The sequence below is a fragment of the Xyrauchen texanus genome, chromosome 50 (genome assembly GCF_025860055.1).
Source record: "Xyrauchen texanus isolate HMW12.3.18 chromosome 50, RBS_HiC_50CHRs, whole genome shotgun sequence".
In the NCBI taxonomy this organism is placed as follows: Eukaryota; Metazoa; Chordata; class Actinopteri; order Cypriniformes; family Catostomidae; genus Xyrauchen; species Xyrauchen texanus.
Window position 1 is genome coordinate 21696126 of NC_068325.1, and position 27906 is coordinate 21724031.

Here is a 27906-nt window from a genome sequence, read left to right on the forward strand (position 1 = left end):
TCCATCTGACACCAACAATCATGCCACACTCCAAATCACTGAGATCACATTTTCATCACATGTGAACATTAACTGAAGCTCCTGACCTGTATCTGCATGATTGTATGCACTGTTGCTACACGACAGAGCCAGACGACCCAATCGGATTCACTGCAGGAAAATCTCAAAACTGAGGTTGATTAACGGTAAGACTTTAAGCGTTTTAGACAACAGGACCTGCGAATCTCAAACTTGTGAACTTGCTTTGATAACTCCAACTACATATTTGAGAGAAAAAAAAAAACAAGAAAACCTTTAAGCAGGAAAATGTTATCTTAATTACAAACTAAATACTATAGTCTAAATACTGAGTGTAAACAACCATGAAACCTGTGATTTTCTCGTCGGATTAGTGTCTAAAGTTTCAAAGAGCCAGTCGAGACTTAGTAGTTTGATTTCTTTAGTTTATCTATTACATTTTGTGTTAAAATGAGTGGTCTCTGCAAAGCATAGACTATTACATGCGCACGTGCAGTTCCTCATCTCGCCACTAGAGGCCGCTAAAATACAGTATTTTTCCCTACGTGTTTCACCATTAGTATTAATCAGGGCATTTCCAATTATGCGGTGTGAAGTCTTGTCCTGTTAGCAACTTTTGGACATTTTTTAGTGTTTGTATGATTTGTCAATGTTTATGTTGGTTTATTGGACATCTTTCCTATGTGTTTAGGTAGCCTATATTTGTTTAATTTCAATAACAATACAATCCGTCGGTCTTTTGGAAATTATATAAACCAGTATCTGAGACACAGCGAGAAAAGCCTAAAACAGAACCTGTTCTCCACTATTTCCCTGATTCTCACCACTGTGTACAACTTATGTACTGAATGAGTTGTTATTAGCCTATTATTTGGCAGGAATAACTAATTATGCAAAATAATTTGATATAAATACTGCATTTATTTTAATACTTAACTCTGATGTGATTTATACATAAAACCAGAATGCCAGAGATCAAGTAAGGCAACTTGATCTAAAATATATATCCTCAAATATTAACAAGTAGCCCACAAAGTGCAATCGATTGTCCATTTGTTAATTCATTTTTGTTCATTATTTGACTTGGAACATTTAAAGCGTAATCATAAATATAAAATGTTATCTTATAACAAGTTTTTGTGTTAGTTTGAGTTCATCTCTTTTCTTATCAATGCGTTTCAGTGTGTTTGAGAAATGAATGAGGTCGCGCGCAGATCTCTGGCGAGTGTCGCGCGCGCGCGTGCACGGCAGCATCATCACGCGTTGCGTCTTTCGCCCACCGTCATCACTTCGTTCTACGTTGTTTTTTCTCCTGACGCGAAACGAGCGATTAATACTGCGCCAGACTGGGATATTCCGCTCTGCTGGATTACCGTGAGGATATTTGCGCTACTGGTTTGCGGTGTTTTCATGGAAAATGGCGAGATGTGTTCACGCGCGTCTGATGATGATGGTGGTGATTTTCAGCGGATCGTGGACCGCTGTGGACGCGCTCACATTCCCTCAGCATTTCACGTAAGAAAAACACTCATCTCCACAGAAATACACGTATAAAACACTCGTTTATAAAGAAATACACGTATATAGCCCTCGTTGTTCACATCATTTATTAGATAAACAGTCTCATGTACGCAAACACATTTACTCAGCATTACACGTAAGAAATACTCATTTTCTCACGTAAGGAAGAACAATAATTTCCACATCATTACAAGCACAACCAAGACATTTTTACTGCATTACACGTTAGAAACACACATTTATACCAACTTTACATGCAACAAACTCTCATTTCCACAGCATTAGATGTAAGTAAAACCATTCCATTGAAATACACACATAAAACACCAATTACCGGTGCATTTCATGTAAAAAAAAATACTCAGTACCACAGCAGTAAAACTTTTACACTGCATTGCAAATAATGAACGCTCATTTATACAACACCACAGGTAAGAAAACACTAATTTCCACATCATTAAGAATCATTTCCACAACATTACACATAATGAACCATCATTTATACAATATCAAAGGTAAAAAACACTAATTTCAACAATATTAAAGGTAAAACGCTCATTTATACAGCATTACATGTAAGAAAACACTCATGTCCACATCAGTAATAATCATTTCCACAACATGACACATAATGAACCATCATTTATACAATATCAAATGTAGAAAACACTAATTTCAACAGTATTAAAGGTAAAACGCTAATTTATACGGCATTACACGTAAGAAAACACTCATTTCCACATCATTAAGAATCATTTCCACAACATTACACATAATGAACCATCATTTATACAATATCAAAGGTAAAAAACACAAATTTCAACAGTATTAAACGGAAAACACTCATTTATACGGCATTACACGTAAGAAAACACTCATTTCCACATCAGTGAGAATCATTTCCACAACATGACACATAATGAACCATCATTTATACAATATCAAAGGTAAAAAACACAAATTTCAACAGTATTAAACGGAAAACGCTCATTTATACAGCATTATATGTAAGAAAACACTCATTTCCACATCAGTAATAATCATTTCTACAACATGACACATAATGAACCATCATTTATACAATATCAAAGGTAAAAAACACTAATTTCAACAGTATTAAAGGTAAAACGCTCATTTATACTGCATTACACGTAAGAAAACACTCATTTCCACATCAGTAAGAATCATTTCTACAACATGACACATAATGAACCATCATTTATACAATATCAAAGGTAAAAAACACAAATTTCAACAGTATTAAAGGTAAAACGCTCATTTATACAGCATTACATGTAAGAAAACACTCATTTCCACATCAGTAAGAATCATTTCCACAACATGACACATAATGAACCATCATTTATACAATATCAAAGGTAAAAAACACAAATTTCAACAGTATTAAAGGTAAAACGCTCATTTATACAGCATTACATGTAAGAAAACACTCATTTCCACATCAGTAAGAATCATTTCCACAACATTACACATAATTTCTACAATATCAAAGGTAAAAAACACTAATTTCAACAGTATTAAAGGTAAAACGCTCATTTATACTGCATTACAATTAAGAAAACACTCATTTCCACATCAGTAAGAATCATTTCCACAACATTACACATAATGAACCATCATTTATACATCATCACAGGTAAGAAATGTAAGATAACAACCTCCGCGGCTCTATCACAGGAGAGAGCGTAACGGTCAACTAGCGTGTTACGACATTACCGCCCACATAATGTCTATGGGACCGGCGTGTTATGCTATTTTACGCTAAGCTTGTTGGCTCATCTTGATAGAAGGGCTCTGGTGCTGTGTTTATGCTGCATTAACGGCAAATACGTTAAAAGCGATTAAGAAAAATGAACGCATTAAACATTTTTATTAATCGCGTTCTTTAACGCATTCATTCTGACAGCTCTAATAAAAAACAGTTTATACTTTAGAAACACTTATATCTGGTACATAACACATAAACAACTTATTTCTACAGCATTACACAGATTTACTCAGGCAATGCTAATTTTCGTAATGTAGCACATAAGACATGTTGTAATGGGATGATGGGTGAAATTTCCATTGTGTGTCAGAATCAGGGCCATCAGTAAGATTCATGGGACCGGGACAGTAAAGCATCTACAGTATCTGTATGTAGTTTAATGCTGGTCTCTGTGAAAGTGAATATAGGTCACTGCCGCCCCTTATTTCCATGTAAATCTCTCTCTTTCTCTCTTGGAGTGTGTGTGTGTGACTCTGGGCATGCTCAGATTAGATGTTGAGAACGCATCAGATCGCCTGAATCACTCTGATACACACACAGATACACGCTCACCTCCACATATTGTGTAACACATGCTGCTAAACGTGCTGTGAACCAGTGTGTGTGTGTGTGTGTGTGTGTGTGTGTGTGTGTGTGTGTGTGTGTGTGTGTGTGTGTGTGTGTGTGTGTTTACAGCAGCAGTGATGAAGATGTAGAAATGACACTTAGATACATCACTGTGTTCCTCTACTAAAATCAAGAATAATCTTAGAAAGATGTCCTGAAGTCTAAAAGATTTACACAAGATTTAACAGATGAGTTCATGGAAGTGCTTTTATAAAATGAAAAGCTTTACATTTTTGTCTATAAACCCTCCAAATTGTACCCATTCACTTCCAAGTGTCTCACTGTAACCTCGATTTTTGCTTTTATTTTAAGGAAACCGGGAATATCCTGAGACCCGAGCGTGACTGCTGCATGCATTTTCCATTCCCCTTTTTGATTTGTTCCTTTAGTAGCTCCTAATAAACATGCAAAGAAAAAAAAAATCATTTTAGACCAAATAGATTTCCTAAAAATGTATGTCCATATACGTGGACAGCGGGACTAAATCGTGACATTTGAAATAATCCAAAATATAGAAAGTCCGATTTTTTTTTTTTTTTTTATTTTTTGTTTTTCATCAAATTGTTTATTATGTGTCCAGCAGTGTTAATTATTCATGTTTATGAGATGTAACAGACATTACATCATAAATTAGCATAATTAATTCAGATTCAAAGTAACATCCAGTATCATCCAATCACAGCCAACCATGTTATAATAAAATGATCCATTATAAATGTTGAATCTATATACTGATTATCATTGTCCCATGTGTGTCAAACATGTTGAGTGATCCAAACATCATCTGCAGCCTGAAACTGAACTTTTGATCCGATTTTAGGAGTGAACGCACTTAACTGCATAAAGAGATATAGGATGATCCCTTGCTCCCTATTTAGTGCATGACTTAACCTCCAGTGTGCTGTCTGTCTGCACTGGTCTCAGAACAGTTATAGGAGAGCTATAGGATGCTCCCTTGCTCCCTATTTAGTGAATGACTTAACCTCAAGGGTGCTGTCTGTCTGCACTGGTCTCAGAACAGTTATAGGAGAGATATAGGATGCTCCCTTGCTCCCTATTTAGTGAATGACTTAACCTCCAGTGTGCTGTCTGTCTGCACTGGTCTCAGAACAGTTATAGGAGAGCTATAGGATGCTCCCATGCTCCCTATTTAGTGAATGACTTAACCTCCAGTGTGCTGTCTGTCTGCACTGGTCTCAGAACAGTTATAGGAGAGCTATAGGATGCTCCCTTGCTCCCTATTTAGTGAATGACTTAACCTCCAGTGTGCTGTCTGTCTGCACTGGTCTCAGAACAGTTATAGGAGAACTATAGGATGCTCCCTTGCTCCCTATTTAATGAATGACTTAACCTCCAGTGTGCTGTCTGTCTGCACTGGTCTCAGAACAGTTATAGGAGAGATATAGGATGCTCCCTTGCTCCCTATTTAGTGCACGACTTAACCTCCAGTGTGCTGTCTGTCTGCACTGGTCTCAGAATAGTTATAGAGAGATATAGGATGCTCCCTTGCTCCCTGTTTAGTGCATGACTTAACCTCCAGTGTGCTGTCTGTCTGCACTGGTCTCAGAACAGTTATAGAGAGATATAGGATGCTCCCTTGCTCCCTATTTAGTGAATGACTTAACCTCCAGGGTGCTGTCTGTCTGCACTGGTCTCAGAACAGTTATAGGAGAGCTATAGGATGCTCCCTTGCTCCCTATTTAGTGCATGACTTAACTTCCAGTGTGCTGTCTGTCTGCACTGGTGTCAGAACAGTTATAGGAGAGCTATAGGATGCTCCCTTGCTCCCTATTTAGTGCATGACTTAACTTCCAGTGTGCTGTCTGTCTGCACTGGTCTCAGAACAGTTTGAAATGCTCCTTATTTTCATCCTAACTCCATATAAAGCCTCTGAAAGACATATTTATCATATAAGGAAAATGAGCACACAGTCCACGAATGTGGTCAATGTGTTTAGCAGCGTGCCGTTCCACGATAAATCGCTCAAAAAGTAGCATATCGGATGAAACTAGAGACTCTAATCTTTTGACTCAAACAGGTAACAATGTAAAAACATAATTAAGTTTCTTATCAGATGTTTTGTTGGCGTTTCAACCAAACACAAACTCCTCTGTGATTGACGCCATATTGTTTTAACCCTTTACTGACAGTCTCAGCCATAATACAATGTCCACACATGCACATACATAATAACCCACTTAAACCCCCTTGTCAATTACATCTCATTAAAAGTTTTTAAAGAAAATGTAAGATTGCTAAAGGACAACACTGATATGGTCACTGATACTTTATGCATCCCAAATCATCCATTACATGTGAACAACATAATTAATAAGGTGATTATTAAATGCTCGACCTGCAGGGGAATGATTTGATTTCTCTTAACGACCATTTATTATGATCCTCTCATGTTAATTGACTTGGCAAGGTTTAATTAGCTTTAGTCTACGCCTGAACTTATATAATACAGTGTAGCTGCAGTCGAGCTGCAATCACATACAGATCTGTTGTCGTGGAAACAGGTGATATTTATGATCAGACTGCAGGGTTGTGATTTATCCGCACACACTGTTTCTGTAACACAACTGAGGGTTTAATGAAGCTGAACGGAGATTTGTGGCGTATAAATCTGTCTGTTTGTGGACAGTATAAATATCACTTTCGGTATATTGATTATATTGATCGGTTTAGCCAACATTGAGGGTTTTATATGTATTCTGTCACTGTTACGCTTTATGAGCACAGTACAGTTTAGCTGAGGTCACCGAAAATACACTTATCAACAATGACTACGTTTCCATCCAAGGATTTTTGGTGAAAAAATTTTAGTGCATCGAAATGAAGCTGATGGAAACGCACATTATCGCTAAAATGTCACAAATGTCGACATAATATTTTTCACTCTGTGTCGATACATCAAATGTCGCGGAAAAATGGTTTGGAAACACTTTTTGTCAATAAAATTGGCATTAATGCAAAAACGTAGTGTCACATGACAGAGTTTGCCCCAATCGTTAGCATGTGTTACCATGACGACAGTATTGAAAGCCAATTTATTGTATGTGATTATGGATTGATCTTTACGGCATAAATGTGACACTTCCAGGAGTGCAACACAAATATCTCCTGCACATTGAACAAACGAATGAACTGTTTTGCTTTTTTGTGGGTAATTCTGAGACAAAAACTGTGGGGAAAAAAAATGTAATTAACATTGTTGCTGGGTTGAATATTTGGTTACATTTTTGTCTGTTACCGTTTAACAGGTTTTTTTATTTTGCACATTATTGTCAAAAGTTTTGTTTTCGACGCTTAAAATGATTTGCAATTTTATACATAGTGAAATCGACTAAAATGATTGAATTATAAAATTGATAAATTAAAAGGACATGTTTGTCAAAAGACAAAAAAAACAATTACTAAAACAATTTTTTATTATTTGCTGCTGGGATAAATATTTGGTTAAATTTTTGACATTATCGGCAACAACTTCGTTATTTTTGGCATTTGGTCAAGGTAAAATAGACAATAATTAATAAATGATAAAATTAATAAATTTCAAGGACATTTTTCACATGAGAAAAACAATGACTAAAAAAACTTTGAATATTCTGTTAAATTGTAATTTTTCACACTATTGTCAGCAAAATTGTTATTTTCAACAATTAAAATGATTAATAGTGAAATCGTTATAGTTTCAGAAAATTTTACCATTTTGCACATTATTGTCAATGAAATTGTTACTTTTGTCATTTTTATTTTTGCCATTTTAGGTGAGGTAAAATAGACTAAAATTAATGAATAATAAAATGAATACATTTCAAGCACATTTTTTTCACAAGGCAAAAACAATGACTAAAGAAAACGTAAAGAATTGGCATTGTTGCTGGGTTGAATATTCGGTTACATTTTAGTCTGTTACAGTTTGACACATTTTTGTCATTTTGCACGTTGTCAACAAAATTTTTATTTTTAACAATTAAAAATATTTATAATTTTATTCATAGTGAAAATGACTAAAATTATTGAATTATAAAATTGATGATTTAAAAGGACATTTTTGTCAAAAGACAAAAAAAAAACGATGATAACATTTTTTTTTTTTAATTTGCTACTGGGATAAAAATGTGGTTAAATTTTGTCTGTTACAGTTTTACATGTTTTTGTCATTTTGCACATTATTGTCAACAAAATTGTTATTTTCAACTATTAAAATGATTAATAGTGAAATCGATTAAAATTATTGTATTATAAAAATTTTTGGTCAAAAGACAAAAAATGGTGACTTACTGAAAAAAGTGAAAATTAACTTTGCCACTGGAATAAATTTTCATCTGTTATAGTTTCAGAAATGTTTACAATTTTGCACATTATCGTCAACAAATGTTTTCGTAGTTTTGTTTTTTTTTGCCATTTCATTCAAGGTAAAATTGACTAAAATAAATAAATATTAAAATGAATAAATTTCAAGGACATTCTTTTCACAAGACAAAAACAATGACTAAAAAATATTTTAACGTTGGTTAACAGTTAACAGTTTTTTTGTCATTTTGCACATTATTGTCAGCAACATTTTTGTTTTCAACAATTAAAAGGATTTGCATTAAATTTAAAGGACAATTTTGTCAAATACTAAAGCAAAATTAGTACTGGTAATGATTTGAGACTGTAAGCAGGGTTTGATATCCGTGTGTTATTAGTCAAACGTACAGCACAAACTGAGTTTAATGTGTGTGTGTGTGTGTGTGTGTGTGTGTGTGTGTGTGTGTGTGTTGTGTAGGATCATGCACTGGGCTCGACGCATTGAACAGGAGATTGACAGAGTTCTGCAGCACATCAGCGGAGCTCAACAACTCAAGGGGGTAAGACTGTGTGTGTGTCAAACATGTGCTCATTACTGTGAGTGCTGCATACCAAACACCCACAACAATGAACAACTCAAGTGAAATCTGTCACAGATGTTATAATGATACTGCAGTTACACTGACACAAACACACACACAGTTACACATACAGTAGAAGCTGTCAGTGAGTTTGTGATGTTGCTGTAATGATCCATTAGAGCAGGTTAATGAGGCTTGTCTTCTGTCAAACTGCTGGATTATGCAGAAACACTCATTTAAACAGGAAGGAAACTCTGAAACAGGTTATTTTTAGTGTGTCATGGTTGATAGGATGTTACATCAGTGTCCCAGTGATGAACATTAATAATGTAAACACACACTCCTCTCTGGATCTCTTACTGTTTCCTCCAGCTGCTGAATATCCTGTTATACTTCCGTTCAGGATAATATACTGTGTGTTGCGATCTCTATGCAGTAAGTGAATGTCAGTGTGTTGTTGTTGTTGTAGATCTACAGTGAGAAGAGAAGACAGTTCAGTGTGGTCAGAAATAACCCACGAGACATCGTAGAGAAAGTCGCAACAGACATCGAGAGACTGCTGGCCAAGAAGCGCAAAGCTCTCGAGGTAATCACACACACTTGTGTATAAACACTCGCACTGTTGGTTTATGAGTGTTGATGGGTGTGTGTGTGTGTGTGTGTGATAGAAACTGGCGAGTGAAGCGGAGCGTCTGCAGAAAGATCATCACTGGCAGGATGGAATCAAGGTCTGTGACATCACATACACATTATGTATCAAATGTTCTGAAGGATCTGTAATATTTGTATATTTGCAATAATGAGGTTTTCATATATGTTACATTAATGTTATTTTCAGCTCATTATGTGAATGTAGGGTACACATTATGCATTTCTGAATTGAGTTTTTCGGGTGGAGGTCGACCGATAGTGGATTTGCCCAATACCGATAACTGGAGGCCGACCGATATATATCGCAGAGGCCGATAAATCGGACGATATTCTGCATTTTTTCATTATTGGCATCGGCCGATAAATCTTCCCATTTGGCCGATTTGAACATGCAAACATGCACATAATGTAATAAACCAACCTCACAAAACTTGAGCAGATCCAGAATCCTGTAGAGCGCTCATAAATCTTCCTCTGAAGCACGTATACTATCAGTCTCTCCTCAATAGTTCCCTGTAGCTTTTCTAATGATAAAAGGCCAATATCAATAAAACTTCTATTATATACCGTCTGCAAATATGTGGATATCTCAATATGTACGAACCTCGCATTTTCTTCCCATCGAGCGCTCCTCTAATATCTTCCTCTGAAGCGTGTATGCTATCAGCGTGAATCAAAACTTCAGGATCAGGATCAAAAGTTCCTCTGATAAAATGATGATGGTCACTCCGTCAATCCAAGCGGGCGATCCAGACTGTTTAAACTGTGAGGAGGTTGAGGCTCGCATCGGATCCGCATGGGCGTGTGAGTGCAACTTTAGAGTTGCATCTGAAACAAGGGAAATGTTGCCTCTGGAGACTGTATACGGAGGTACGATTAAAATAAGCTGCTTTTCAAACTGTTTGGAGATCAGTTTCCTTAAGAGTTCCATTCATTCAGTTCAGCTGTCAGTCACGCCATTAACTGATTATGCAGAAAGGTTGTAAGTCAGATGCCTATGCTTTCATATGCCATTTAAAATACAATATTAATTTTTTGTTTTGTGTGAAGTTGAGTAATTATAGTGCTAAATAAGAGTTTATATATATATATTTTAGAAATGTTATGTTTGTTATTTACCATATTACATTGTGTGATTTATCAGCATTGAATCGGCCTATTGGCCACCCTGCTCTCTGAATATCGGCATCGGCCATTAAAAAACATATCGGTCGACTGCTACCGATAACTGAGGTTTTCGGGAAAAGGCAGATAACTGATTAATCGGCCGATACATTTTAAAGTATTTCCTTACTATAACAGGCACAGATATACACGCTATCAGACTCCCAAATGAAATGCAGTTTATTGTTTGACCAAAATCCCAATAATAACTGGGGAAAACATTAACAGGGGATTGACAGATTTTTAAGTAAAAAAAAAGACGAAAAGTCTCTTGACGTTAAATGACTGAGACCAAAAATATGTGTTAATATTGGCAGTGATGAAAAATGTAAATATTGCAAATGAAAAACAAAAACCTATCAGCAGCTGTTAGCACAGATATTTGCAGATAACCGATAGTTCCAAAAAGCAACTATCGGTAACAAATTAATCGATAAAACCAATATATCGGCCTAGCTCTATTTTTTAGGGCAATTAAAATAAAACATAATTTTATTAAGCAGCAGCTGTTAGCACAGAATTTAGCAGATAACCGATAGTTTCAAAAAGCAACAATCGGTACAAATGAATCGATAAAACCAATATATCGGCCTAGCTCTATTTTTTAGGGCATTTCAACTAAAAATATATTTTATTAATCAGCAGCTGTTAGCACAGATATTTGCAGATAACCAACCGATAGTTCCAAAAAGCAACAATTGGTACAAATTAATCGGTGAAACCGATATATCGGTCTAGCTCTAGCACAGATTTCTGTATTTGTGTGTTCATGTCTGTGTTTATTTCAGGAGGAGAATATTGAATATTATAACTCTAAAGCAGAGATGGACTATGTGAGTAAATAATGTCTCTCTTTATTGCACATATGAAAAACTGATGCAAGAATCGTAAAAGATGAATATTATAAATCATATAGATTTTGATTTGATTTGTTCTGCCAAACATATCATAATTATTGAAGGTTTTATATTAAAAATGGGGCCCATTTCATGGTATGAAACTAAAAGATGAATTCTTTGAGGATAACTATTCTAAGACAGATGTTAATTACGGCTGATTGGTCATTTCCCCACGATCATGGATGTGAACAGCTGAATCTGCATGAATTTTTCACTTTTGTTTTTCACCATTCATATAATATGAACATATAATCTTATTGAATTTAATCAGAGCTGAAATGTAATATATGTGATTGTGTACATTTTCTCTCAACAGGACGGTGAAGACATTGATTCTCAGATGTCGCTGAAGTTGGATTTCATTTACGACCCAAACTTCAAAAACCATGTGAATTACTCTCACACGGCGGTACAGATCCCAACGGACATCTATAAAGGAGGTGAGACACCAGACCAGCGTTATTACATCAGTTATTACTGCACAATATCTGAGAATACATTAAATATCTGTCTGTCTCTCATGTGTAGCTCCAGTGATTCTGAACGAGCTGAACTGGACTCAAGCGTTAGAGAGAGTGTTTATGGAGAACAGTCGAGACGACCCGTCGCTGCTCTGGCAAGCGTTTGGGAGCGCCACAGGAGTCACGAGATATTACCCAGGTAAACCTAAGCACACTGTAAAAAATGACATTACATAATATTCTACACATTCACTACTACTATCATTAAATTAGAAAATATTAATATAATAAACTACTTTTAAATGTACTGTTAACCATCATAGTTACACAGGTGGTGAAACAAAAGACCAATATTTCATCAAGATTGGCCCAAAACACAGAATAACACATCAGGGTAACACATGTGATGCCATAACATAAAATAAACAACTTAAAATGTAACATAAAACACCCCAATGCATGTAACTGATATAACAAATAAGAAAAACTAATTGTTTTTAGGGGACAAATACTAGTCTTTCAGCAAAAATGTATCTGGTTACCATGGCGATGACATCAGACGCGTGGCGCTCATTGTCGTCCTGTTAGAAATGCCCAAATAAAAATGCTTTTTCGACTATGAGCTGAAAGATGCCGATACATTTCTCTGCACTTTTCACATCGTACAAGCACTTAAATGTTGAGATGTGAGACTGTGTTGTGAACTTTGCGTTCAAATGTTTACCTGACACACGTGCAGTATGACATCATATAGATGGATTGGGCTACATGGAAAATGTCCATGGATAAAATGTAAAATGTGGTTAAATCGTGAAAAAATAAATATTAAATAAAATGTAAATTTTCACAAACTATGTTTACAGTTAAGTGCAGAAGATTTCACACCCCTTACAGAATGTATCAGGGTGTGAAATGGGGCACTGGTGGCTCAGTGGTTGAGGCTCAGGTTTACTGACCAGAAGGTCGGGGGTTCAAGCCCCAGCACCACCAAGATGCCACTGTTGGGCCCTTGAGCAAGACACTTAACTCCAGGTTGCTCCGGGGGGGATTGTCCCTGTAATAAGTGCTCTGTAAGTCACTTTGGATAAAAGCATCTGCCAAATGCATAAATGTAAAATGTAAAATGTAAATGTAAATGTATACAAATATAAGAGTGTAAGGGGGTTAAGATGGGCAAGGAGGAGCCGAGAACCGGCTTGTCAATATAAATAAGAATTTAATTAAACTCAAAACAAAAAAACGTGCTTTGCACCCGTCAGGTCATCCCCGCCTTCCTCGACCTGAGAGGAGACAGGAGGGGAAAATAACAACAAAAAAAAACTAAATAGGCGAGGGAAAAGGCCAACATGGTGTGAAAGAGAGAGAGAGGAGAAAGAGAAAAAGCTTACTCACCGGTTCTCTGATGTACCGTCGCGTGGTCTTCGAACACTCCTCCACACTCAGGCGGACGACAGCCGATCCTCTCCGGGCGAACCGGAGTCAAAGCTCCGACCCCCAGCGGACAGAACGCCCCTCCGCTTTTCTGGCGGCACGTGGAGACACTTTTCGCTCCATGCGATCAGGGAGTTGCTTCCCTCCTCCCCTCGTGGACGGCGGTCTTCTCTTGACCCCTCCACGTCTCTGGGGACGGCAGGGCACTCCTCCGCCCCCGGCAGCGGCTCCCTCACTCCAGGCGGTCGGGGAATCCAGTCCCCACTCACCCCGCTAGTTCTGTGAAAATAAAAAATTGGTGCTGGAAAAAGTACTTGAAAGTCTTTGATTTTCATTTAATGATGCCTGTATGAACCCTGTTCTTTTATTAAAATAACAAAACAAACAGTTTTAAATTGTATGTGTAATTTTATATCACCATAACAATACAATAATTTTTTTGCTAGAATGCTGTATTAAATAACTGTGTTAATGCCTATTTTATGGATAACCAAGTGAATTAAATACATTAAATTAATTACATTATTTATAAAAGCATTTTTTTATTAAAAAAATAAAACGTAATATTTGTATTTTAATATATAGATGATATAAAAATATTAATTTACTTATAAATATAAATAAATATATTTAATTTTGACCATGCATTGTAAGGTTAGGTTTAGAGCAGTTAACTTTTTATTGTATTTTTTTTTTTTTGGCTTTTAAAATTGCATTTGTAATTTTTTTGAGTAATTTTATATAGTTATAGTATATATATATATATATATATATATATATATATATATATATATATATATATATATATAGTTATTTTTGCTGGAAATATAGCAAACATATTATATTAAATAACCATGTGGTTTTAGTTATTTTTGGATGATCCAGTGAATTAAATACATTTTCACTGTTAGCTATAAAACATATTTTTTATCAAATATTTTACCTTAAAATATGTATTTTAATATATAGATTATATTTTAAATAAAAATATGTATATTATATAATTATAAATATAAATAAATATATTTAAAATAAAATATTAAAAAATCTATATTTATCTTCAGCCGGGCATGGTAAGTTTAAGGTTAGGGTTATTTTTTTATTTATTATTATAATTTTTTGGGGTAATTTTATATCACCAATATACATAACAAAAAATTATACATTAAATAACCGTGTGGTTATAGTTATTTTTTAGATAATCCAGTGAATTAAATACTGCTCAAATAGAAGGTACTTCAACTCATTTGATGATTTTCTCTTTTATTAGAAACTCAAACCAAAAATACGATTATTCATAACAAATGAAACACTAATGGTGCGTTCACATACAATGCGAAGCGAGCATTTGGTGCGGCGTGATTACATACAAAATCAATGCAAAGATGCAAATAAACGTGAATGAAGCGAATGGCGTGACTCAAACACTCGAAATCGCTTCATTCGCGTATTCGCACGAGTTCACATTTATAATCCAGCGGTCAAACTCGAACTTTCTTTGCGTTGTATGTGAACGCACCATTAGCCATCAATGCTAAAACACCTTCACATTATGTAACATTTACATTTAAAACAAAAGACTAAAAACGTTCTGTCTTCTTGTAGCGGCTCCATGGAGAGCGCCAGATAAGATTGACCTTTACGATGTACGACGGCGACCCTGGTAAACACCTTCCTCTCTTTTCCCTGATCTGTTCTAGATTGTTGATTGATTCTCTACATGCAGGAAACAGAAAATAACTTTCCATGCTGTGATTGGTCAATTCATATTCTGGGGGAGGGACTTAACAAAGGCTTGATCTTAATACTGAGGCTTGTGGTGCTGTTTTTCTCAGGTACATTCAAGGAGCGTCGTCACCTAAAGACATGGTCATCCTCGTAGACGTGTGAGTATCTGTTAGTTGTGTGTTGCAAATGTGTGTTTGTGTGTTTTATTACAGGAGTAACGTGTTTCTCGTCACAGGAGCGGCAGTGTTAGCGGACTCACTCTGAAACTGATCAAAGCGTCAGTCACCGAGATGCTCGACACGCTTTCTGACGATGATTACGTCAACGTCGCCAGGGTCAGTGCGCTACACCGCAGACGTTGGATTATAAATAGCGAGTGTCAAGATGTGTCAACGTATGCCATTGATATCGGATGTTTTTTTGCTCCGTCAGTTTAATGAGAAGGCGGAGGCGGTGGTGCCGTGTTTTAGGCACCTGGTTCAGGCAAACGTTCGCAATAAGAAGATCTTTAAAGAGGCCGTCCAGCAGATGCAAGCCAAAGGAACCACAGATTATAAATCAGGCTTTCATTTCGCCTTCAACCAGCTGCTCAACGTGAGTCGAAACACATCTCACTCATTCTCACAGTTGTATTTCGTGTGTTATCACTGTCTGTTTCTCTCTCTCACAGAAGACGAATGTTCCTCGAGCGAACTGTAATAAAATAATCATGTTGTTTACGGACGGAGGAGAAGATCGAGCTCAGGACATCTTTGAACAGTACAACTGGCCCAATAAAACGGTCAGAACTACAACAGCCCATAAATACACAACACATCTGCACTGTCATCTAACACTGTTATTACATGGATAGATAGATACCACTTAGCAGTGCCCTTGCAACCACCCAGAGCACCCTAGCAACTGCCTAGAAATCCGCCAGATATCCCGTGCAACGACTTGGAAGCCTAGCAGCCTGCCTAAAAACCCTGAAAAATACTTAGCAACAAGCAAAGAGCACTGAGAAAAAACCCTAGCAACCACTAAGTGCTGTTTGTCTGTCTGATTATTACACAGTGGCAAGAAAAGGTATGTGAACCCTTTGGAACCCTTTAATTGGCCATAAAATGTGATTTCATCTTCATTTAAGTCACAGGGATAGACAAACACAATGTGCTTAAGCTAACAACACACAAACAATGTCTTTATTGAACACATTCCAATAAGCATTCACAGTGCTGTGGAAAAAGTAAGTGAACCCTTGGATTTAATAACTGGTCGATCCTCCTTTGGCAGCAATTACCTCAATCAAGCCTTTCCGGTAGATGCGGATTCGACCTGCACAACATTCAGAAGGAATTTTAGATCATTCTTCCTTACAGAACTGCTTCAGCTCATATTCTTAGGATGTCTGGTGTCTCTCTTGAGGTCATTCCACAGCATTTCTATTGGGTTAAGGTCTGGGCTCTAACTGGGACACTCCAGAAGGGGAATTTTCTTTCTGTAGTGGATTTACTTTGATGTTTGGGGTCATTTGGGGTCAACTTCTACTGAGCTTCAGCTGGCACACAGCCACCCTGAAATTATCCTGTAGGATATCTTGATAAACTTGGGAATACATTATTCCCTCGATGATGGCAAGCGGTCCAGGCCCCGAAGCAGCAAAGCAGTCCCAAATCATGACCCAACGTTGGGATGATGTTTTCATGTTGGCATGCGGTGCCCTTTTTATACTCCATACGTGAGCGCTGCGTGTTCTTCCCAAACAGTTCAACCTTAGTTTCATCAGTCCACAAAACATTTTCCCAAAAGATTGTGGAGTGTGAAGGTTGTATTTGGCAAACATCAGGCACACTGCAATGTTTTTGCTGGAAAGCAGCGGCTTCCTTCATGATGTCCTGCCATGGACACCATACCAGTTTAATGTTTTCTGTATAACAGACTCAAGAACAGAGATGTTAACCAGTTCCAATGATTCCTTCAAGTCTTTATCTGTCACTCTAGGGTTATTTTTTACCCCATTGAGCATTCTGCGGTGTTCCTTTGTGCCATCTTGACTGGACGGCCACTTCTAGTGAGAGTACCTATAGTACTAAATCATCTCCATTTATAGACAGTTTGTCTCACTGTGGACAGATGAATATCTAACGGCCACTTCTAGAGAGAGTACCTATAGTACTATATAATCTCCATTTATAGACAGTTTGTCTCACTGTGGACAGATGAATATCTAACGGCCACTTCTAGAGAGAGTACCTATAGTACTAAATCATCTCCATTTATAGACAGTTTGTCTAACTGTGGACAGATGAATATCTAACGGCCACTTCTAGAGAGAGTACCTATAGTATTAAATAATCTCCATTTATAGACAGTTTGTCTCACTGTGGACAGATGAATATCTAACGACCACTTCTAGAGAGAGTACCTATAGTACTAAATCATCTCCATTTATAGACAGTTTGTCTTAACTGTGGACAGATGAATATCTAACGGCCACTTCTAGTGAGAGTACCTATAGTACTAAATCATCTCCATTTATAGACAGTTTGTCTCACTGTGGACAGATGAATATCTAACGGCCACTTCTAGAGAGAGTACCTATAGTACTAAATCATCTCCATTTATAGACAGTTTGTCTCTTCTGTTGACGTGATTAGCCCAGGGGTTCACATACTTTTTCCAACCTACACTGTGATTGTTTGAATGATGTATTCAGTATGTACAATAACGATACACTAATTTGTGTGTTATTAGTTCAAACTGATTGTGTTTATTATTGTAACTTAGATAAAGTTCAAACCAGATTTTAAGACAAATGTATACATAAATGCAGGTAATTCCAAAGGGTTCACATACTTTTTCTTGCCACTGTATATTGAATAAAGATAACTCGGTATATAATAATTAAAATAATTATATATATATATATATATATATATATATATATATATATATATATAAAAATTCAGATAATTAATTTTTAATTAATTCAAAGACATTATGAGTATTTTCATATCCTTGTCTATTAAAGTTTGACAATTCATTTTTTATGTAATTAATTCCACTAAATTAACACATTAATTCAACGACCTTAATTACTATATTATTTTATATTGTATTATGCAATAGTAAGATATTTCTGTCCTAAATTCTTCACTTTCACACATTATTTAAAGATTAATTGCACGAGCCCAATAACACTAGAAATGAGACACGAACATTTTGCATTTCTATATTTGATTCAAATGTGCTAAAATGCATTGAAAAATGTGATTGGAATATAAAGTGCACAATAAGTGCAATCACGGTTAGATCAAATAACCACGACCAGGCGATTATCCAATAATCCCAACGGGTCACATTGAGTACTCAGACATTTTTGGAAAGTCATTAATGCTGCAAAAGTCGTGTGAACCCTTTATATTATATATAAGGGTGTATTCAGTGTCTCATGTTCTCCGGTCTCTGGAAGTCTTTGTTCCTAATAATTATCTGTGTCTCCAGTGGAACAGCTGGTTCCCTCTGTAATTTTCTGCAGTAATTATGGGATGTGTGATGTGTCTCTCTGCAGGTCCGTGTCTTCACGTTCTCTGTTGGGCAGCACAATTATGATGTCACACCGCTGCAGTGGATCGCATGTGCTAATAAGGGTACGACATGCTGTTCTTTAGAGCACATTCTGGGATTTGTCCTATTAATTTGTGAACATCTTTAAAATGCAAATTATAAACAAATTTATACAGTGAATAAATAATACAGTCATTATATGTGACATCTCACTTACTGTCTCTCTCTCTCGGCAGGATACTATTTTGAGATCCGCTCCATCTGTGCGATACGAATTAACACCCAGGTGAGTTACACACACACTCACACAGACACACGCACACACATGCACACACACACACACACATGCACGCATACACACACACACACACACACACACACACACACACACGTGCAGGCACGCACACACACACACACACACACACACACACACACACACACACACACGTGCAGGCACGCACACACATAAACACATGTGCACACACACATTCACACACATGCACACACACACACGTGCACACATGCACGCACACACACGTGCACATACACATGCACACACACACACAAGCACACACACACATGCACACACACATGCACACAAGCACACACACATACACTAACACACACAAACACACACACATGCACACACAAGCACGTGCACATTCACTCACAAACACACATGCACACACAAGCGCGCACACACACACATGTACACATGCACACATGCACACACACATGCAGACACACAAGTACACGTGTACACACACACACATGCACACATGCACATGCACACACATATGCACACACAAGTACACATGCACACACACACACACGCACACAAGCACATGCCCACACAAGTACACATGCACACACACGCACGCACACACATGCCATACAAGAATAATAATATTTGCATACAAACTAGGGCTGTGTCATGCATAGATTTCATATTCATGATATATTCATGACGCTTTATGGCACTATATGAGTGGTGGTGGCATAGTGGACTAAAGCACATAACTGGTAATCAGAAGGTTGCTGGTTTGATCCCCACAGCCACCACCATTGTGTCCTTGAGCAAGACACTTAACTCCAGGTTGCTCCGGGGGGATTGTCCCTGTAAATATTTGGTTAAAATTTGGATTCTTCTTATGAGGAAAAAATTATTTTAATGATTTTAACAATTTCAAATAAAATACCTAAATATTGCTTTAAATATCAAAATGCAGACAAATATAACGATTTATTTTATTAGCGACAGTATATTATGAAGTAAATACATAAATATCGAGTTATATATTAAATATCATCAAAATGTGGAAATATATCAAGATATTTTCTTTATGATATACTGTGGCTAAAAATATAAATAAATATCAAGTTATGCATTGAATATCATCAAAAAACTAAAAAAATATTAAGATATATACAGTTGAAGTCAGAAGTTTACATGCACTTTTTAACTCATTTTTTAATCACTCCACAGATTTAATATTAGCAAACTATAGTTTCAGCAAGTCGTTTAGGACATCTACTGTGTGCATGACACAAGTAATTATTTTTTAGCAATTGTTTACAGACCGATTGTTTCACTTTTAATTGACTATCACAATTCCAAGTTTACATACACTAAGTTAACTGTGTCTTTAAGCAGCTGGTCAAGCCTTTAGACAATTAGCCAATTGGCTAGCTTCTGATAGGAGATGTACCTGTGGATGTATTTTAAGTCCTAATATCAAACTCAGTCAAGACCTCAGATACAAATTGTGGACGTCCACAATTCTGGTTCATCCTTGGGAGCAATTTCCAAATGCCTGAAGGTGCCACGTTCATCTGTACAAACAATAGTACACAAGTATAAACACCATGTGACCACACAGTCATCACACCGCTCATTAAGGAGATGCATTCTGTCTCCTAGAGATGAACGTAGTTTGTGCTTAAAGTGCAAATCAGTCCCAGAACAACAGTAAAGGACCTTGTGAAGATGCTGGAGGAAACAGGTAGACGAGTATCTATATCCACAGTAAAACGAGTCCTATATGGACATCATCTGAAAGGCTCAGCAAGGAAGAAGCCACTGCTCCAAAACCACCATAAACAAGCCAGACTACAGTTTGCAAGTGCACATGGGGACAAAGATCTGACTTTAGGAGAAATGTCCTCTGATCTGATGAAACACATATTGAACTGTTTGGTCATAATGACCATCGTTATGTTTGGAGGAAAAATGGATGAGGCTTGCAAGCCGAAGAACACCATCCCAACCGTGAAGCATGGGGGTGCACCATCATGTTGTGGGGGTGCTTTGCTGCAGGAGGGACTGGTGCACTTCACTAAATAGATATTATCATGAGGAAGGAACATTATGTGGCTATATTGAAGCAACATCTCAGGACATCAGCCATGAAGTTAAAGCGACAGTATATCACTCAGCTGTAAATCAATCACAAATATCGGTCACTAATTAAATGTAACGTTCAAACCTGTGTTATGTTTATGTTAAATATGTGTATGACAGGAATATCTGGACGTGTTGGGTCGACCGATGGTTCTGGCGGGCAGGAGTGCTAAACAGGTTCAATGGACGAACGTTTATCAGGACGCTCTGGTGAGAGACCGTAGATCAATTGATCTATCTATAAATACTAATCAATATGAAAAGTGTTTCTTTGTTCTTGATCAAAACTGTGTGTAAGCTGTGAGTTGAGTGTGTGTTGTGTTTGACTCTCAGGGTCTTGGTCTGGTGGTGACCGGCACGATGCCTGTGTTTAATCTCACAGTCGATGGAAACTCTCAGGTAACACACGATCAATGATGAATCATCACATCAGACTGATGTAACGCATCAATAACATCAGCTGTGTTTGTGTGTTCAGAATCAGCTGATTCTCGGTGTGATGGGGGTCGATGTTCATCTGGATGAGCTGAAGAGACTCACACCACAATACAAGGTGAAGTCTCGTGTTCACAGCAGTCTCTTCCCTCTTAACTGTTAGAAGCAGAAAACATCAGCGCTGTCTCTCTCTCTCTGTGTGTGTTTGTGTAGCTGGGAGCTAACGGATACATCTTTGCCATTGACCCAAATGGATACGTGCTGTTGCATCCAAACCTGCAGCCTCAGGTGTGTGTTTGTCTCATGTTACAGCTGAATAAAACTCACATTCAGACCGCAGAGTTGAAACTGCTTTAACAGTGGCGTTGTTTGTTATAATGTTGCATTCTTTCCATTTTTGGGATAATATATTATATGCAAAATACAACTTCATATTTATTATTTAAATTTTGAATTAAATATGCACATATATCATGGGGGTAAAATATATTATAAAATATACATGCAAAATATAATTAATTAAAAGAATAATATTTTCTTTCAATTTTGGGATGAAATAATTTTTTTTTTTTTTATGAAATATATATGAAAAATAATATATAATATTTATTGCTTTTTTCATGTTAAATATACATGTAGTATATAATTTATAAACATTTTAATCCGATTTTTGGGGTGAAATATGTATGCAAAATATAATATATATTTTCTTTCAATTGTGGTGTAAAATAAACATGCAGAATATAATTTATAATTGTTTTCTATTGATTTTTTGGGATAACATTAGTTACATTTATTATTTTATTATTTTTTTCTTTCAATACATGCAAAGTATATAAAAAATGTCTTTATATTTTCATGTGGAATATACATGCAAAATATCATTTATAATTTTTTTCTTAAGATTTTTGGCTTGAAATATTCATGCAAAATATAATTTATTATTTTTTCCTTTAAATGTGGTGTAAAATACACATGAAAATATTATTTATTCTTTTTTTTCCAGTTTTGGTTTGAAATAAACATGCAGAATCTAATTTATAATTTTATTTCTATTGATTTTTTGGGGGTACAGTTTATGTTAAATGTAGTTTATAATTTTTTTCTTTCAATTTAGGAAGATTTTTGTATGCAAAATATAAAATATTTTTTGATTTGATGTAAAATATGTTTGTAAAATGTAATGAATAATTTTTTTCTTTCAATTTAGGATGGAATATATATGCAAAGCATAATATCATATTTGTGTCTTGAAATTTTCATGTGAATTATACATGCATAATCTTATTTATTAATTTCTCTTTTGATTTCAGGGTGAAATATGCATGCAAAATAAAATGTATTATATTAATATTTAATTTAGGATGAAATATATACATGCAAAATATAATTTAATGTTTTTTCTTTTGATTTTGAGTCTAAATTGGACCCGTGAGATACATTTTACAGCAGGTTTCATTAAATGATTGTGCCGGTCTACTGATAATTGTGGGTTTTTTAATGGTTTTTCTCTATGTAGGAGGAGGATCTGCCTGAACCAGTAACTCTGGACTTCCTGGATGCAGAAGTAGAAGACAGCAGCAAACAAGAGGTAATAATACACACAGACACATCCACAGATCGAATCACTTCACAGATCTAAATGAATAATTAATTAGCAAATATGCTGAATCACAATCAGAAATCACACATGACTGGAAAATCTGTTTATAAAGTGTGGGAATTCAGTTCATAATCTAAAGTTGTCTCGCCTCGATTGAACTCTCATGTTGACTTTCTGTGTTGTTCATAATACATTAATCATTGTTTGAATGTGGGCGACATCAGCACAATGACTTTATTTGTTTATCCTGTGAAATATGAAGCTTGCAGCTGTTTTAAGGGGGGCGGCTGATATAATTTGTCTTAATATTAAATAAATAATTTATCTTAATCCAGCTGAAGCCCAGGGACAATACTTTAACATCTTAATGCTTTTTTCCCCACAGATTCGACGGCAAATGATCGATGGCAGATCGGGTGATATCACTATCAAAACTCTAATTAAATCAGTGGACGAGGTAACTGCTTTTAAAGTATCATATGAAACTGGGACATGTCTGATATGTGGAACGTGACTTTCTAAAAATGGCATCAAATTAATCTTGCTACTTCTTGCAGCGCTACATTGATGAAGTCGTACGGATGTATGCGTGGACTCCCATTAATGACACAGACTACAGGTATGTCTTGATCTAGTCAGATCATGCTAACATGCTAAACTCACATTTGACATTTGTCTCATGTGTGCCACCTGCAGTCTGGGACTGGTATTGCCACCGTACAGTGAATATTACATCCAGGCTGATCTCAGTGATGTCATGCTACAACTGCAGTGTGAGTGTCTACAAATACACTGATGATTTCATCTCAGGTCAGAGTCTTAATGAACCCTGTTAGGAGAAGAACAGCTCAACACGTTTAACACACATTTTCTCCTTCATTTCCTGTTCTCTCATCTCAGATTTACAGTCTCTGCTGCCAAACTCTTTTGAGTCTGCAGGTCATGTGTTTCTAGCTCCCAGGTACACACACACACACATGAACACAATTTTCTAAATGTTGGAGTTATAGTTTTAGTGTAAATATATGTGCGGTTTGTCTCTCGGTGTCTGTAGAGAATACTGCAAGCGCCTGCAGATGGCAAAGAATAACACACAGTTTCTGGCTGATTTTCTGTCTCTGATGGTGGAGATCACACCTGAATCTGAAGACTGTGAGTAACGGTCACCTGCAGACCAGAGGAAAACAATACATTAAATTACATTTCAAATTACATTTTACAGCACTGTTCATTACATATTACAGCGCTGATCATTACATATTACAGCACTGTTCATTACATATTACAGCGCTGATCATTACATATTACAGCACTGTTCATTACATATTACAGCACTGATCATTACATATTACAGCACTGATCATTACATATTACATCACTGTTCATTACATATTACATCACTGTTCATTACATATTACAGCACTGATCATTACATATTACAGCACTGTTCATTAAATATTACAGAACTGTTCATTACATATTACAGCACTGTTCATTACATATTAGGTCACTGATCATTAATTATTACAGCACTGTTCATTACATATTACAGCGCTGTTCATTACATATTACAGCACTGATCATTAAATATTACATCACTGATCATTACATATTACAGCACTGATCATTACATATTACAGCGTTGTTCATTACATATTACAGCACTGATCATTAAATATTACATCACTGTTCATTACATATTACAGCACTGATCATTACATATTACAGCACTGTTCATTAAATATTACAGAACTTTTCATTACATATTACAGCACTGTTCATTACATATTACATCACTGATCATTAAATATTACAGCACTGTTCATTACATATTACAGCACTGATCATTAAATATTACATCAATGATCATTACATATTACAGCACTGATCATTAAATATTACATCACTGTTCATTACATATTACAGCACTGATCATTACATATTACAGCACTGTTCATTACATATTACAGCACTGATCATTAAATATTACAGCACTGTTCATTACATATTACAGCACTGATCATTAAATATTACAGCACTGTTCATTACATATTACAGCACTGATCATTAAATATTACATCAATGATCATTACATATTACAGCACTGATCATTACATATTACAGCACTGTTCATTACATATTACAGCACTGATCATTAAATATTACATCACTGTTCATTACATATTACAGCACTGATCATTAAATATTACAGCACTGTTCATTACATATTACAGCACTGATCATTAAATATTACAGCACTGTTCATTACATATTACAGCACTGATCATTAAATATTATGTCACTGTTCATTACATATTACAGCACTGATCATTAAATATTACAGCACTGTTCATTAAATATTACATCACTGATCATTACATATTACAGCACTGATCATTAAATATTACAGCACTGTTCATTACATATTACAGCACTGATCATTAAATATTACGTCACTGTTCATTACATATTACAGCACTGATCATTAAATATTACAGCACTGTTCATTACATATTACAGCACTGATCATTAAATATTACATCACTGTTCATTACATATTACATCACTGATCATTAAATATTACATCACTGTTCATTACATATTACAGCACTGATCATTACATATTACAGCACTGATCATTACATATTACAGCACTGATCATTAAATATTACATCACTGTTCATTACATATTACAGCACTGATCTTTAAATATTACATCACTGATCATTACATATTACAGCACTGATCATTAAATATTACAGCACTGTTCATTACATATTACAGCACTGATCATTAAATATTACGTCACTGTTCATTACATATTACAGCACTGATCATTAAATATTACAGCACTGTTCATTACATATTACAGCACTGATCATTAAATATTACATCACTGTTCATTACATATTACATCACTGATCATTAAATATTACATCACTGTTCATTACATATTACAGCACTGATCATTAAATATTCCATCACTGTTCATTACATATTACAGCACTGATCATTAAATATTACATCACTGATGATTACATATTACAGCACTGATCATTAAATATCACAGCACTGATCATTACATATTACAGAACTGATCATTAAATATTACAGCACTGTTTATTACATATTACAGCGTTGTTCATTACATATTACAGCACTGTTCATTACATATTACAGCACTGTTCATTACATATTACAGCGTTGTTCATTACATATTACAGCACTGATCATTAAATATTACATCACTGTTCATTACATATTACAGCACTGATCATTAAATATTATAGCACTGATTATGAACCATTACAGCACTGATCATTAAATATTACATCACTGGTCATTACATATTACAGCACTGATCATAAATATTATAGCACTGATTATGAACCATTACAGCACTGATCATTAAATATTACAGCACTGCTCATTAAATATTACAGCACTGATTATGAAATATTACAGAACTGATCAATAATCAATGCTGAAATCAAAATATAGCAACATTTTTATGAAATATTTCAGCACAAAATATTGCATATTAATTACATTTTACAATGGCGATAAAATATAATTTGCTAAATAAATATTACTGCACAGATAATGAACATAATAAGCATTTTATTTAATCTCGCTATCTGAAATGTAAGGATTATTTTTTGTGTACATGAAGCATCTCACCATCCATCAGTGAACAGTTACTGTGAAACGCTTGTGATTTAATGTTTGTATTTGACACAGGTGATCATGGTCTGATTCATAATCTGATTCTGGACTCTGGGATCCTCTGGCAGCTCGCCACACGCATCTGGCAGAATAAAGATCTGAATACGTAGGATCAGACTGTCCGAACACAGTTTACAGAAGTAGAAGAATTTATATATTATATTATATTATGATGAGTAATACATGAATGAATATAATGTCTGCAGGTATGGATTCCTGGCACTCTTTGCGTCCACCAATGGAGGCGTCACGCGCGTTTACCCCAATATGTGAGTGACAGCTCTACTGCGCAGTGCTGATGTTGTCAATTAAATTAATGTTCATTGAGTTTTCTGACTTTAAAAAATTACACTTTTTCAATTAAAACATATGGTTGAAAACGTTACAATTTGTTGGCGATGTTTGTAGACAAAGAAAAATTTTGAAAAAATATTTTTTCAAATATCCAATCACTTGCTCTCTTTACATTGACCAAATATAAAGGACATTTTCATCAAAAGATAAAACTGCTTTGGTAATGAAGTTTTGTGGTGTTGTAATAAAGTAGATCAGTGCATCATCAGTGTTTGTGTTTCAGGGCTGCTGAATCATGGGATGAAGACGTCGAGCCTCTGAATTCAAACTTCTATCGTCGCAGTCTGGACAATAAGGGTTACATGTTCAGAGCGCCGACACGTTCTTGTGAGTCCTCGTCATATTCATAAATCAATAACAACAATGAATCAGAACAGCTTCCATTTTTTAAATGCTGTTATTTTTGTCATTAAGCGATAGATGATCCTTTGATCTCTGAAAACGGAACGGTGGGAATTCTCGTCACCACCGCTGTGGAGGTCACAATAGGAGGAAAAACCATGAAACCTGCAGGTGTGTGTGTTTTCTTTAACTTTTCCTACCATTGCGTTTGTTGTTTTATAATGTGTTAATAAGTCCATAGATATCAAAATAATCTTCCTGTCTTTTACACATCTTGTGTTTAGTTTTTCTTTGCCTGTACAGACATTATATAAACAGAGTACAGTAAACACGTTCTGTCTGTCT

At 35.6% G+C, this 27906-nt stretch overlaps 1 protein-coding gene across 1 annotated transcript in view; it reads left to right on the plus strand.

The window, feature by feature from the left end:
- The first annotated feature begins 1295 nt into the window (after positions 1-1295).
- LOC127641434 (voltage-dependent calcium channel subunit alpha-2/delta-2-like) overlaps positions 1296-27906 on the plus strand; it is a 35788-nt gene continuing 9177 nt past the window's right edge. Inside the window, exons 1-28 of the mRNA XM_052124453.1 lie at positions 1296-1533; positions 8715-8796; positions 9287-9403; positions 9486-9545; positions 11421-11465; positions 11848-11971; positions 12060-12191; positions 15029-15086; positions 15259-15309; positions 15387-15486; positions 15584-15745; positions 15822-15932; positions 18705-18783; positions 18937-18986; positions 21222-21311; positions 21435-21500; positions 21580-21654; positions 21750-21824; positions 23056-23127; positions 23525-23596; positions 23697-23758; positions 23836-23912; positions 24040-24100; positions 24194-24291; positions 26881-26971; positions 27072-27134; positions 27443-27546; positions 27634-27732. Of these exons, the coding sequence (XP_051980413.1) occupies positions 1436-1533; positions 8715-8796; positions 9287-9403; positions 9486-9545; positions 11421-11465; positions 11848-11971; positions 12060-12191; positions 15029-15086; positions 15259-15309; positions 15387-15486; positions 15584-15745; positions 15822-15932; positions 18705-18783; positions 18937-18986; positions 21222-21311; positions 21435-21500; positions 21580-21654; positions 21750-21824; positions 23056-23127; positions 23525-23596; positions 23697-23758; positions 23836-23912; positions 24040-24100; positions 24194-24291; positions 26881-26971; positions 27072-27134; positions 27443-27546; positions 27634-27732 (2374 nt within the window). The 5' untranslated portion in view covers positions 1296-1435. The remainder of the gene's footprint in view (positions 1534-8714; positions 8797-9286; positions 9404-9485; positions 9546-11420; positions 11466-11847; positions 11972-12059; positions 12192-15028; positions 15087-15258; positions 15310-15386; positions 15487-15583; positions 15746-15821; positions 15933-18704; positions 18784-18936; positions 18987-21221; positions 21312-21434; positions 21501-21579; positions 21655-21749; positions 21825-23055; positions 23128-23524; positions 23597-23696; positions 23759-23835; positions 23913-24039; positions 24101-24193; positions 24292-26880; positions 26972-27071; positions 27135-27442; positions 27547-27633; positions 27733-27906) is intronic.